Source organism: Pelecanus crispus, chromosome 1 (genome assembly GCF_030463565.1).
Source record: "Pelecanus crispus isolate bPelCri1 chromosome 1, bPelCri1.pri, whole genome shotgun sequence".
Classification (NCBI taxonomy): Eukaryota; Metazoa; Chordata; class Aves; order Pelecaniformes; family Pelecanidae; genus Pelecanus; species Pelecanus crispus.
In genome coordinates, this window is record NC_134643.1 from 208,352,270 (window position 1) to 208,367,934 (window position 15,665).

The 15,665-nt window shown below is 38.2% G+C and overlaps 1 protein-coding gene across 1 annotated transcript in view; it reads right to left on the reverse strand.

Moving 5' to 3' along the window:
• The window catches only part of DDX10 (DEAD-box helicase 10), a 199,064-nt gene that overhangs the window by 16,416 nt on the left and 166,983 nt on the right, over positions 1–15,665 (reverse strand). The window contains exon 17 of the mRNA XM_075713234.1: positions 3,151–3,284. Coding sequence (XP_075569349.1) covers positions 3,151–3,284 — 134 coding nt within the window. The remainder of the gene's footprint in view (positions 1–3,150; positions 3,285–15,665) is intronic.

The window sequence follows — 15,665 nt, forward strand, 5'->3', positions numbered from 1 at the left end:
CTGTTGTTATCTCAAACCCTTCGCGCCCCACGTTGGGCGCCAAAAAGGACTGTCGTGGTTTAGCCCCAGCCAGCAACTCAGTACCACGCAGCCGCTCGCTCACTCCCCCTACCCCGATGGGATGGGGGAGAGAATCGGAGGAGTAAGAGTGAGAAACACTCCTGGGTTGAGATAAGAACAGTTTAATAATTGAAATAAAGTAAAATAGTAATGCTAATAGTAACAGTATAATAATGGTAATAATAATAATGATACACGAAGCAAGTGATGCACAATGCAATTGCTCACCACCCGCCGACCGATACCCAGACAGTTCCCGAGCAGCGATCGCTGCTCCCCGGCCAACCCCCCCCAGTTTATATACTGAGCATGATGTCATATGGTATGGAATAGCCCTTTGGTCAGTTTGCATCAACTATTCTGGCTGTGCCCCCTCCCAGTTTCTTGTGCGCCTGGCAGAGCATGGGAAACTGAAAAAGTCCTTGACTAGCATAAGCAGTACTCAGCAACAACTAAAAACATCAGCATGTTATCAACATTCTTCTCCTACTAAATCCAAAACACAGCACTATGCCTGCTGCTAGGAAGAAAATTAACTCTATCCCAGCCGAAACCAGGACACCATCTTTGTCAACTTCTATTCTTAAAGCTTAGCTAATCTTGAGTCTAGCTGACATCTTTGGGGAAAGGGTCAATACAAAAAGTGATGTATGAATACATAAAAAGACAGAAGTGATGTCCCCTAGATAAATGGTTACTTAATGATACTGAAAGTAAACTAGACAAAATTCCCAATTTTAAATTGACTGACCCCATAACTTTTTTGAAATATTTATGAAGTAGTTATACTACAAAACATTGTATTGTCCAGATACCTAAGCCTAGCTAAGCCTACCTAAGGCTACAAGTTGAAACACGGCAAAATCTAAAATGCCACCTTTTTCCTACAGGAAGTAAGCAACAATTTAGCAGTAATTAGGAAATGTCTGAGGTAATTAAATATTTAATAGGCAGTGTTGTGACACTAGGTTTCCTATACTTGGTTGCTGGTAACTCCTTTCCACCAGGTCAGTGTCCATCAGCTTAATGGATTCCAGGAATCTGTCCTTCAGCAACAACACACACACCAGTAAACAATACAAGAGTTGCTCAGTCTCTAACCACTTACCAAAGCTTTACTTCAGACTTTCTCAATAAACTCTTGGTTTTACTCTTCCAAGAAACAAACCACCAACAATTATCAAGATTCCCTCTCTACTTGGTTACTTGCAGCAAAGCATTACTACAGAAGCCAGCTCAGAATTTGCTCTCAAAGGCAAAATGACAGAACCAGCACTGCTATGGTCCCAGATGGAGAAGTGTTAGTATCCTGAAATACTTCTCTTGGCACCTCTGTTAATGTCCTATGTAAATGCAGAATTGTTAAATACACTTTTCTTCCAGTCCTTGTCTCATAGTTAGTATTAGACCAAACACAGATGGCCCCTTCCAACAAAATAGTGTTTTACAGGATCCTCTAGCTCAAATCACTGCCTTATATCCAGGTTTTTTCATCAGAATTTCATATATTAAAAAGACAATATTAATCATATTACTGATGTTACCTGCAGGAAGCCGAGAATAAAGTTTCATCATATTAACCTGGTTCCACTACAAGCAATATACCAATACCACCAGAGGATGCATTTATCAAATATGGACAGATATATTTCAGCTCTAGTAACATGTGAAAAACAACCTACAAATCCTCTTATATAGCCCTCTCCAATAAATACTTAACCTTAAACTTCATTAAAAGAGAACTTTTTCAACAAATTATGCTGCTTCCCCACCAAAAGCTGATGGGCAGAGTGAAGCGGTCATAAATACAGAAGGAACTGGAAGATCTTGTTTAAGAATGATGGGTCTCATTTTCTGCTTGTTTTTAGGAAGCTGTACTGGTGTTTTACACAGCTTTTTCATTCATTTTACATGGAATGGAGATACTGAATCAGCTTGGGGAAGTGAAAAACCAGAAGTAACTATAATTGGCTTAGAGTTACCCTCTTTCTCCTCCTTGCACAAAGAAGGAGCAACTTACTACTGCTCAGAAAAAGCAATGCATTTCCCCCATCCTTGTCAGTTCTATTGACCAACACACTGGTGAACGGGCTACAAGGGACATGGTCACCAGCCTGTTAACTTAGGGCTATCCAGTCTTTAAATCCATCTCCCAACACGCAGTCCTACATATTGCTCCCACAATGTGCAGTGACACAGGGCTAGGGACAATCTAGCCACTAGGATTTAGCTGATTCAGACATGAAAAGCAAGAGATTTGTGAACCTAGACATCTAGAAGAGAGCAAAATGAAGATCTATACTCCCATTTAAGTGTCAAGATCATGTTTCTGAATCTGTTACACAACAGGCTGTTTGTCAGAAACATACAAGTGGACAACTTGTTGTGGTGAAGCCAACAACAAAAACCACACAGGACTTCACGCAGTATCCCCCACTCTTCCTGCAGTATGTGCTGAAGAAATGCAGTATGTTGCCATCAACTATGGATCCTCATCCCCACCCTGTGCTTTTCTGTTAAACTACAAGAAAAAAAAATCTTCTGGTTTATGTAATTAAAAACACTTTTAAATTAAGAAGAAAAGTTTAACATTGTTAATTTTATTATATATTTACTTCTAACTCAGACTCCATTTGTAGTGTTGAAGAGTCTGAGCTACACTGAATCATAAAACTTATCAAGTTTCACCATGCACAAATTTATTTAATACAGCACAGGTACAGAGGGCTCATCCAAATCCTCAAATGACTTCAATGTTTTTCCTTTTAAACAGAACCTGTAATGTGACAGTAAAGAAATGTATTTCTGAAACACATAAAACCTCCAGGGAATTAGTCAAGTTTTTTTGCATGTGGAACAGTCTCACTGAGATCCCTTCAACACTGACTCAAAAATCTTTCTCATACAGCTTCACAAAAGAAAATAATAGCCTTTAGCCCAGATGTCTGTTCAGCACGTATCTCACAAACAAACTTAAATACTAAGTCCTGGGAGCAAGAGGATGACTGTAAAATGAGTTCCTAACATCTGAACAAAACAGCTTCTAAAAACATGAACATTTCAGAATGAACGTGGAAGATGTGTACGTACCTGTAACTGTCTTTGCTTTCTGAATCCTGCTCTTCATCAGAATCTTTGTATTTATCAGGGTCTGGAAGCGTACTTGGATCAAACTCTTCTTCACTTCCACTGTGAGCAAGAAAGGCCACTGTTTCCTCTTCAACCTGCCAGGTGACAAATGGAGAGTTACAAAACAAGCATGGAGAGTTACAAGACAAGCAACCAAGTCAGGCAAGGAAAACGGAATCACTTCTGTCATCATCAGTGGTCTCCTCCAAGGCTGTTTGTTAAAGGTTGAAGAAATATTATTCAAAAAGGAAGCACAAGGATTTACGTTCAGATTCTACCTTCCCAATATTGTCATCTTCAATCTACCAAATCTAAGAGAGATTTCAGCAGCAACTAATCAACAGTCATCTGAGAGCAAGTGTTTAAATAATATGAAGCTTCACTGTCTCTCAGAAACACACTGGCAAAGAGTTACGAGCTTGTGGACACATTAATCACTGCTGTAAAGTTATTTCATTAAATACTCTGATTTAAAACTCATCCACATGTCCTTGCAGCTAAAAACCAAAATGCTACTTAAGCTGAATTAACTGCTGTAAGGGAGTTTCAGTTTCAACAAGTGATGCATGTTCTTCCAGCTTCTTCCCAGACCCTCTCATCTTTCCTCTCTAGGGCTCAGCTTCCCTCCATCCCCGCAGCACATCTTGGCACAGGCTGCTGGAATTGGCAAAGTTCCCCAGGGTGTGGGAACGCCTCACCAATTCCTTAACAAAGAGGGCACAGAAAATGCTGCTCCTTAAGTCTTGCACAATATAACAAATCTGACTGCTTTTGCAGATACAGGTTCTGTTCCATGCAGTCCTGAACTGATGGCACCACTTTTGTAAATTTTTGCTAACAGACATGAAGACAGCAGATGGACTGGAGGGCATATGCAATTGTACATGCGCACAAAAATGCAAACAAAAAGCCTGCAGGAATTTCTAAGCAATGTGAACCCTAGATCCATGCATATTTATGCTGAAAAGCAAAACCAAATGCAAAGAAACTATAATTGAAGACATCACTACCTTTTGTTTATGTATCTAACCAACATGCACACAGCTGAGTTTCCAAAACAGTACTCATTCAAATGATCTTTCATTCTACAAATAACTTCACATCACTAAATATATTTAAAGTTCATTATTGTTCTGATTTTTCACCATCTCCAGGTTTTAAAAGAATGCTGTCCTTACGTGCACACACCTCACCACAATAAAAATAGATAAATATAACAAACCCCAGAACAAAACAAAAACCATATCAAAGGTCTCTTTTATATCTGCATATAGAGTGAGTGAAAGGAAATGAGCTGGTGAAGGGTAAGATTAGTCATCATTGCAAGAGTCCCTTATTGCTTGTCCGGTGACACTTCTGCAGTGCAGTGAAAGCAAGCAGAAGGGATAAAAGCCAGATTTGCAATCAGAATGCAGAAGAAAAACATACCAAACACACATTTTGTTCTTGACTATTTTGAAATACTAGTAAAGGTAATTGTATAGCCAGGCGTATAAAATCACTAAAAGCATCATCAGACTCAGCAGCGTTGTACACTGCCTAAGGTAACATAACCACTGATTGAAAAGCATGTTGATTACCAGGAACTTCAGGTGCTATTTCACAATAAAGTTGTTTTGTTTTGTTTTGGTTTTTAAGTATTTTTTGCTTATAAAAAATATCTTCTAGCTCATCTTTTAGTACAATATTACAGAGCACTACTAACTCAACAGAAAACTATTTTGAAGGTCACCTTTTTAATGAATTTCCACATTTAAAAACCATTCTGCATTAAATTATAGTTTATTTCAATTTCTTTTAAGCATTAAGTATTTGCTCTCATTAAGTATTTTACTCCTCCCATTGCATCTATGTGAACAGAACTGGTGCATATCAATTATATATTTAAAAAAAAATTTAAAAAGAGTACAAAGCTGTTGTATGGAACAAAGTATGTGTGACACTATGCAAAAGAGTTCTGTAATACTAACATTCATTGGCAGTCATCTTTTAAGACTTGGGCTGTTCATTCATATTCTCAGTTATCTCAGTAAAATTTTGAGATTGCATTGTTTCCTAAGTTTTGTCACTTATTTATGCACACATAAGACAATTACACATACAGAGATCAAACCTTTGCTTTTGTTACACATTCATATTCATTTTTTCCAGCAGAAAATCTGCAGAGATGTGTTCAAGGTAATGCTTACTCTAACAAAAGAAATAATTGGCAAAGATGCCTCTAAATCATCAGGAATGATGAGGTCATATTTCTTATGAGTATCACCTGTTACATATTCATTAAAATATTCATAAGACCCTGAAATTGTTAAGAACTTGAACATGAACATTTATCATCCACAGCTGAACAACAGAAACTCATTATTTTTCCCCTCTTGCTTCAAATTTATATCAGCCAGTCAGGAAGAAGAAATCTTGTGACTTAACTTCACAGTACTCACAAGAGCTGGAGAAAAAAAAGTCAAATCATAGCTCAAGATAACACTTGTAAAAATCCTTCGGATACAAATAGGATGCAATTTACAGACTCAGGATTAGATCCTTCCTAAGGCAATCGCTATCAAAGAAGAGATAAACTGAGGAACAGATTTTGCCCACCTGCAGTTTATGTCTAAGGTTAGCGACAATATGCTTCGGAGCTTGTATTTATTACAAAGTTCAGCTGTGGAAGGAAATCCATTCAGACACATAATCAGGCTGATCAGGAGAACAGGATTCAGTGGCACTCACCTTCCTATTTTCATTCTGCTCAGGGGTTACAAGCTCTCTCTTTTTTTTTTTTATACCAGACAGGCTGGCCCATGTATTTTGCAATCTAGTTCCACAGAAACTTTACACGAAGACTTTCAGTTTGAATATGGCATTGAGATGAAAACATTTCTGCGTTCACATTGTCTCCCTCTGAGGCATAAGGAGATTCTCCTTATGCAAACTCAACATTTTAGAAAAAATCAGCAAAATTCCTGTGCTGGAGGTTTTGGAAACCTCGTTGCCTTCAACCCTCCACACTGTATCAAGTCAACACTGATCACCTTCTGTGATCTACCTTACTGTAGTCGTTTTGGAAACACAGACCAGACGGCAAACAAGGCAGGTCCCTCTAGAGCTTTTGTCCTGCTTCTCCACAGAATATCTCCAATTCAACTTCTAGTTGTCTTTGTTACAAGACGTTAATGACAACTTCCTAAAGAAGAATGACAACTTCTTCGTAAAGAAGGCTGAATGGCCGGTGGAGCTCAGGTAAATGTGCTAGGTGGGCTAAGAGAAGCTTAAAATGAAGAAACTGATGTACTTTAAGAAAACAGACACTCAAGGGACTCAAATGTTCAAAAGAGCAGAATGATGTCTCATTTCTACCAGGCATTAGGCACTCAGGTGAAAATTATCTATTACCATGAGATAAAAAGGAAGAACTGAAAAAACATACCATGAAAAACTGCATATACATAAAATAAATTGTATTTTCCAAGATTTAATTTACAGAATATATATTTATTATGGTATTTAATTTTTATCTAATTTAATAGGGTTTTTTTAAAATCCAATTAAATTGTCTGGAGTTGCAATTTTTATGTTCAACTCTTTAAACAATTTATCAGTTCCTAGCAACCAGGTTGAAGGGGAAGAAAGAACTGGTTTGGCACTATCAATTCTGTCCATAGTATTTTATAAAGCACAGCGGGGGAATACTTACGATCAGCTAAAAACAAAACCTTTAAGGTTTGTTCAGAAGTTGATCAGACTTGATCTGAGTCCATCAACAGTCTTACTTATACAATATTCAGTTCCTTTTGAGGTACACCACCCTTTAGCTTTTGCTAATAATATGGCCTCTCCCAGTAAGTGATGTCTGTGATTTTAATGCTAAGAAAAAGTAAGCTTTAAATACTGCTAGGAGGTTACCCTACAACTTTTAAAACTTTAGCATAATGTGGCTTATATAAAAGGATATTTTAAAATATAATCCCTTTCAGGATGACAGTGTTCCAAATTTTAATTAATTTTCTTCTTTTTGACATTTATTTTTCAGATAAAAATGAGAGTTGTTTCTGCATCATGTTTATGACGGAACACATTCACAAACAGAGAGGTTTTGTAGCATTTTCTTTAAAACATCTTAGTCTGGATTTACCTGATCGCCTCACAGGTTTGTTTTTTTTTTTCATAGCCTGACCCCCAACCCACAACACTGTGTCCCCAGCTGATGCATGGTTGCTCTGATATTTCATCATCTACACTGCCCCAAAGGAATATAGCTATTCTGGCAGTTCACAAATAGAAACACAGCCTTTGATGTAGCTGGGGTGTCTGATCCAACAGTTGCTTTGAAGATCAAGACCAAAGCCTTAAATGACACAGAAAACTGACTGGGAGCCAGTGGAAGTGAACCAAGTGCTGATCTGACATACAAAGAGCTGCCTACACCATGCCAAAATTGGACAACTATACTCCCTACCATCTAACGCTCATCAATAGCCTTCAAATCCAAGCACAGAAAGCATCATTTCCACGAAGGGGAAGGATCTTGCAAGCTAAGAGGGGAAAGGCCACCTTTCGACCACATTTTGAAGGTTAACCTTCAAGAACTGTGACCAAGTTATGCAAGCTTTCTTCCTGTTGCTGTCTACCCTTTGTCACCTGCATCAACACTGAACATTAATTCTAATAGGTGACATACACATCCTTTCCACAGTTGGTTTTGCCACTCCTCCTAGGCTTGTTTCTTCTTATGGGTAAGTAGGATATACAAAAGGGTGGGAACAGCAGAGAACACAGTTGTTGCAGGACTTCCTGTTCTCTTGGTCTGAAGTACACAGATGCATTCAAGACACACCACAGAAAGGAGATGATGTGGACATGAACAGGGTCCACTATTTCAGAAGGACCGGCCAAGCTCCATAGGTCTGGCCAGAAAGGCTGGTGACCAAAAATTGGAGAAACCAAGGTTGCAGGTTAGTCAGACAGACATAGTCTTTGCACTAAGATGATCTAACTGATCTTCAGGCTCTGGTAGGAGCTAGCCATAGCTCTTGGTTTTCACACCACTTTACAGAATATCATTCTTGGTTTTCAGTAGAAGGGACAGAAAACTCAGCTTAATCTTCAAAACGTTCGTCCTTCCCAATCACTAGCAGTCACACCAAGGTTCAATTTGATCCAGCCACTCTTTATTTCTTTTTAAGCAATTTGACATCTTAAATAATACAGTTATCTTAGTTTAGCCAGCAGAATCTTGTTTTTACCAGTGGTCTCAAATAATGTACATGAAAATGCTTAATTTTCTTTCTCGGCATTCCTACGTGCCCCACATTTTATGGTCAGTGAATGGGTAAGCCTGTGTTCCAAACTAGCACACACTGATGCATATATACCAACATTCAAATCTCTGCTGTGTAACTATAGCAAAGCAATTTGTGCCGGAAATGGCTCCTGCCGCAAGCACAGTTCAGAACTACTGAAAACACAAAAATCACAGAAATTTCCACACATTCACTTCTGGCTTTTTTATATTAGTAAAGCTTCTGTCATTTTTATAGCAGTAAGTATATGTTTTATCTGCAGGCTTGAGCTCAGCAAAGAACTTAAGAGTCCATACGAGAATTAAGAGCAACATAATGAATGCATACAGAGAAAGGTAATATAATTTGGTAAACTTACAAACTCATCTACCTCAGAATGAAATGCTGAGAAATTCTAAATCTACTCAAAGACTTTTTTTTTTTAATGTATTTGCTCTTATCTGCATTTGAATTACAATGGGTACATCTCACAACTGGACCTTATGCTTTTCATTTTTTTATTTGCTCTTGTAAGATGTATGTGGAATACTGTCCTGGTTTCGGCTGGGGTAGAGTTAATTTTCTTCCTAGCAGCAGGCATAGTGCTGTGTTTTGGATTTAGTAGGAGAAGAATGTTAATAACACACTGATGTTTTTAGTTGTTGCTGAGTACTGCTTATGCCAGTCAAGGACTTTTCAGCTTCCCATGCTCTGCCAGGTGCACAAGAAACTGGGAGGGGGCACAGCCAGAATAGTTGATCCAAGCTGACCAAAGGGCTATTCCATACCATACGACATCATGCTCAGTATAGAAACTGGAGGGGGTTGGCCAGGGAGCAGCGACTGCTGCTCGGGAACTGTCTGGATATCGGTCGGCGGGTGGTGAGCAATTGCATTGTGCATCACTTGCTTTGTATATCATTATTATTATCATTATTATACTGTTACTATTAGCATTACTATTTTACTTTATTTCAATTATTAAACTGTTCTTATCTCAACCCAGGAGCCGTTTCTTTCACTCTTACTCCTCCGATTCTCTCCCCCATCCCATTGGGGTAGGGGGAGTGAGCAAGCGGCTGCGTGGTGCTGAGTTGCTGGCTGGGGCTAAACCATGACAAATACTTTTTGTAAAGACAAGATTTTTCAAGTTGTTACTAGCCACAGTTATCAATGTGATTTTAACAAAAGGGCAGACTAATGTAATTCTGGTGGGAAAGGTCAGGATAAAACAACTATACTGTTAACTTAAATATAATTCATGTTACAGACATGAAAATACAACTTAACAGATGGGTAGCACCAGAAGCAAAATATACACTGGAATATAATAAAATTTGAAAATCAGAAGAGTTTAACCTACTGCATATATTCCCGATTTTAAAGATTGTTTGTATACATATTTCACAGGAGTGCAAGCTAATAGTTCCAGTGTAATGAAATATGGACATGAGCACACAGTTGTTTTATTTGCCATAAAAGATCAAACCTGGGATCTTTAGTACCATAAACAAAGTCTCTGGCATTTGAGTTAATAGAGTGGTAGCTTCATCTCTGGCAAAGTATAAAGTTTCCCATGCCGGCCATGCCAGCAGCTAGACAGAGATGCTACCATGCACACTAAATCCCTGTCTGAAACAAAACTGATTTAAAGCATTTAATACTGCAAAGGCAGGCTTCAAACCAGAAAAGCCTAAACAAGTTTCATTTTGAAATCTTTCTAATGCTAGGTTGTCAGGTATCATTTTGTTTGCAAGTGAGCAAGTAGTACAGGAAAAAAAAAAAAAAAAAAAGGTTTTTATTTGCTGTGCCTTATTAAAAAAAAATTAGTAAAAAGGTCTGGGAGAGTTAAGCATGCCAACAGACATGTCCAAAAGTCTAAGGTCCTCTCAAAAAAAAGACAGAAAACCACAATGCAGGTCACTTTAAACTTATATTCTCCACACATAACCCTTGGACTGTCTCTTTACACTGCCTCTTTCTCTCCACTTTTACATTCACAGCAGTCATGACTGTCAGCTCAAATACAGAAAGTAATTCTCCAAAGTAGTCTCTGTGTTCAAACATTTCAATACATCAGTGTTCTCCAGGGAACCTCAGCATACGTCCACTGAGACGGTGCCTACACAAGAGAATTTTCTCCGTATTGCTTTCTGGCACTTTTGAATAAGCCTGAAGAAACGGCATCCTCTGCTGTGATGCAGCAGAGGTCCCCCACCGCCACCACTACTCACAGCGGAGGCTGGGAGCCAAGACCACTCTTTGCTTAGTGACGTGTATTTTTCAAGAACGAACAGATCAACAGCAGCACTGACATGAAATAATCAGAACGGAAACCTCCTAAGTCACGTAATTCTGTAAACTGGTTAGTTCTGCTCTTTTTCGTGAAACAACTGATTTGTATTCAGCACACGAGAAACAGCACCATTGGCATTAAGCGTGTGTCCTATAACAAGACTTTCATGTTTTCACTGTACTGCTTGTCACATACTCTAAATGCTTGTACAAAATACGTATGTAAAATAGCACATTTGCAGGGAGAAAAATATGAATCAAATTAATTCCTTGCAGTGAAAGTTATTTTAACTGTTACTGGTGCTTCTACATGCGGAAGCGAGGAAAAGAAACCCAGAAGTAGCACTGCTGCTCACGGTACTGACTCAACTGCTTGCTGTGAGAATAAGACCTTGTCTGCCTTCATTCAGGATCTATTGATCAGCAGCAATGGATTCACATTTGTTCAAACGTGCAAACAAGTAACCAGTAAATCAGAAAGCGCCTGACTGATGCTGCACAATTGCAGAGTCATTTATTATTCTTTTTTATTGTTGTTGGCGAATCCACCTTCCCAAGCCATGAATCCCTTTTTACAAAATTTTGCACAAGACAACTCCTGGCCCAAAGAGTGTTAAGGGTTCAGTAGAAGACATGAGAACAGACAAATACAGCCTGAAGAAGGACAAGGAAGCAAGCTGCCTGGGGAAGATTACGAGCAATGGGCACAACACAGCAGGCCTGCCCTCTTGTATTTCCACAGGCATTGCTGCAAAGGGGATCCTGGATGAAGAAATTGAAAAAGCTTCTAAGGTGGACTGGCAGCCATCCACCAGCAGCTCTTGTTAAGTGTGAGGGAAAGCCGAGGCCAAAAAAAAATATCAAGATGGTGTTTGAAAAATAAGCAAGCAGGCAATAACAAGAGAGAACGAAGCTCTTGTTAGCAATTGATAGATGAGAGGCCATGAAGGGTGCTGAAAGTTAGGGGCCTGTGGAGACACATGAAGAGAGGTAACTTTGCAGCAGCATTTTGAACATATACTAATGGAGCAAAATGGTATTCATAAAGGAAGGCGGAGAAGACACTGCCGAAGTCAAGACAGAAAATCGTAACACCCCTTGATAACAATTTTACCTACGTGAACAAATAGGAAAGGCATGTCTTAGAAATGCCAAGTAGGAAGAACAAGAAAGATTTATATGAGGCAAGATCTTTTAGACCAACTAATTGAAAGAAACACAATTTTCAGGTCTAAAATAATGTAAAGCCACTTCAATGAAAAAAAAACCCGTGAACAAATTAAGAATAACTGCTGAGAGTTAGTGTTACTCAGGGAATTGAGATAAAATGTAACATCATGTGTGCAATATGGCTGGGGAATGTTAGTATAGGGAGATGCTACAGAAGGGTTCTCTTTAGGAAAGAGAGAGCACATAATTTGTCATCTGGAAAATGAACGGACAAAAGGAGGATTAAGAAGGATTTAGATAAGCAGCAGAAAGTGACCATGGCAATACTAAGGCATAGGCTAAAGTGAGAGATAGTGGTGATACTCACTGTGACCGTGAAATAAGACAGCAAAGAAGGCTGAACTTTTTTCTTGATAATTGCCTAATCCATGAAACAACAGCTAAGATTTTAATTTGGACAGAAAGGTAGAGCTGGAGTAGAGAGACTGAGATAAAACTCATTAGTACAGACATGAATTTGTATTCATGCACAGGATTTCTCCACAGACAAGAGGAGTAAAAAAGCAAAAGACAGAGCTGTGCAAAACATTGTCATAGGAGACCAAAGACTATGAGATTCCTGAGATTATGAAGGAGGAACTACTAGAGAAGACAGACATGAGAACAGAGGGTGGTCACGTCTGCAAACCCCCTAAAAACTGGAGGAGATATGGAAAGGCCAAGTGAACAACCAACAAGTGAGAGGAAGGCTGATTAACATCAGGGCTTTCGGAGAAGAGGAGCTGTGTAAGAGGGAAATCAGAGAGCAGTTGCTGAAGAACAGGATGGATGATGTCTACTGAGCAGAACTGAGACATGGCTACATGTGCATATGAATAGAAGGGCACGAAGAAATGTGGCAGCTTGAAAAGTACAAAAGGCCAGTGTGGAAGTGGGAATCAAAAATGAACAGGGAAAAACCGTAAGGCAAAGGTGAGGGCGCCAAAGAGAGGAAGACTATCAAGAGAAGATCTGATGGAGGTAGGAAGACTATCAAGAGAAGATCTGATGGAGGTCACAGAGTGATGACAAAGGGAACCATGGTGGAGAGAAGAGCTGACTGACGCTATTTAAAAAATGGGAAAGAGTAGGAAAGGGGAAGAGTAAGGTGGCATGAGAATGGCACTGGAGCTGGTTGAGAAGGAGGTGGAAAAGCAGTGAAGAGGGAGAAGAGTTAGCAGCAAGTATAGAGGAATTAAATCAACAACAGCAAACAGAACTAGGGAACGTGTAGCTAAACACCCGAAGGCACCTCTTCATGTGGTAAGTGGCAAAGCCGTGAATGTTTTGCCAAAGAATACAGAAGGTGTTAAGAGTTTACATGGGCTCAAAAAGTACATAGGTAGGTAACAGTAATAGAAATCTATCAACAGTAATAAAAATCTGTCAAGGGATACTAAGTACAGCAGTGCTGTGCCTTCACCCCTGAAAGTCCCTGAGCTGCAGATCTCTTCAGCCAGGGAGTGTAACAAGATCACAGTTTGAAAACCAGTCAGCAGGTACAACTGCGGATTTTCCTGCTAACCAACTAGAAAGAACTGACAGATCTGACACGGAGAAAGGAAGAAGGTCGCCCTCATTTCAATATCTAGCCATTTATGGAAGCAATTTTTTTTCCACTGCTATACTGTTTTCTATCAGTCTTTTAGGGCTTCTCAGACAAATATCACAGTTTTTTAAATAATCCGGTAAAGAATACTATCATCTCGTTCTCAGCACAAGAACAAAATGTTTGAAACAATGCAGTGAGGAGAAAATTGAAAGTTGAGACAACTTTCCATCAAAAGCCTAAGCCTGTGCCTAATTATATTCATTAAATATATCAGTGGTGATCATATAGAATGGCTCATTGAGGAGCCCACACTGTACTACCTCAGACAGTCTTTGGGTTTTGTACTGCTGCCAAAATGTTTTACCCTATTTCCAGTGACTGAGTTACAACTTTTGGTTTTACTAATTGAAATAAAAGTGGTATACAAATACTAACAGTAGAAGACCTGGCACTCATCTGTAGGTGTAATCAGCGTATTATCAATTTCTAACTGACTTCTCGCTACTCCACAAAAGTCCATATTTGCAGAAAATCAGGTCTCAAACTGCTGTAAGCATTGAAGGCATCTTTACAAATATTAACCTAGGAAATTGCAATTTTCAGCTGAGGACGTATTATACCATACAGTTGTTCACTCACTTGCCTGTTGATTTCAACAACATCTGAAAAATCTTTATACTGCATAAATAATGAATTATATCCATAACAACAGGATACAGTACACTGTATGATTGATTACCTTGGCATTTAGCTCTTGTGGGAATAGCTTTTGTGAAACATGGCTCTATTGGACTCCCAGAAAATTACATTTCGGTAAAACTGTCTGAATGATCAAACATTGGTATGGCTAGACATAATGTTATTAACATTGCACAGGCAGGGACAAACTTGAACTTTTCATACTGTACCAAAACAATGCTATTTTACATTTGTTTCTCAAGGAATCAGAGATAGCAAAGTCAGGGTGGATCAATTTAAATCAGTGCTTTAAATCACTAATTATAATGCTGGTTAAAATCAGCAAACTTTTAATCCACACAGTGGTTTATGCAAGTAACCACTGCTACTTTTGGTTTTATTTCAGTATTCTGAAGCACAGTTGTCTTACCCCGGACTTTACACAAAGTTTTGTACTATTTTATGCTATTTCAAGTCCCAACTTTTCCTTTTCCATTTTTCTTGTCCATAGTGATGTTAGCAAATTATATAAGAATCATCACTTATTTGCCAAGTGATTACTATTCATTTTTTAATCATGGTAAGTCTCAAGTTGACTCTTATTCCATCTGAAATTGAAACAGATTTCAACCAGAATTTTAATTATTTTCTAAAATATATATCTTACATATATTATTTGAAAGTTACCAATTAATAGTCTAAGTAGAACCATCTTAAATACAGCAGATACATGGAAGAAAAATTAAGTTCATTCAAGCAGGTGCTGTATTGGAAATTTAACATTTATGAAGGTATACATTCTCTGTTGCTAACAAAATTTACTACTTCTGAGCATCTTATCTTATGAGATTTTGGTATGGCTAACAGCCTCAAACCTAATTTATATTCACAGACTGAAAGAGGACAGTAAGAATAAACAAATATATCCAGTTCCTCAAATCCTAACATGTTTTTCAACCTTTAACTGCACATTGAATTGAACCTGTCAAATATATCTAAATGAATAAAATAGTATTTCAGATCCAGGAAAGGATACAATTTGTTATGAAAACACAGTTAACTTTCCAGTTAATGAGTGTTCTCTAAATCACATCACTATCTGGAACTTTATCAGCAATTTTGTTTCTTAAATTGTTTATTTTTAGGTTATTCTAGTAGATTTTTTTCATAGATCATTCCTTAATACCTTCATTTTACCTATCATGTTTAAGTTCTCAAAAAGAAAAGAATGTATCTAATAAATTATGTATTTAAATAACTGTTTTGGTCTTTTTACTGAGCTGTTGATTTTTAGCTATCATGTCCTTAATAATTATTAAGATGGTGTCTCTCCCTCATTCCCCCAAATACTTGCAACATACATACAAAATGTCAAGGAAAGAGAGAACAAGAAGGATAAATGTTAATCTCATTGATTTAAAAATAAATCATAGCATGCTTAGAAAGCTGTCAGGAAAAGTAAT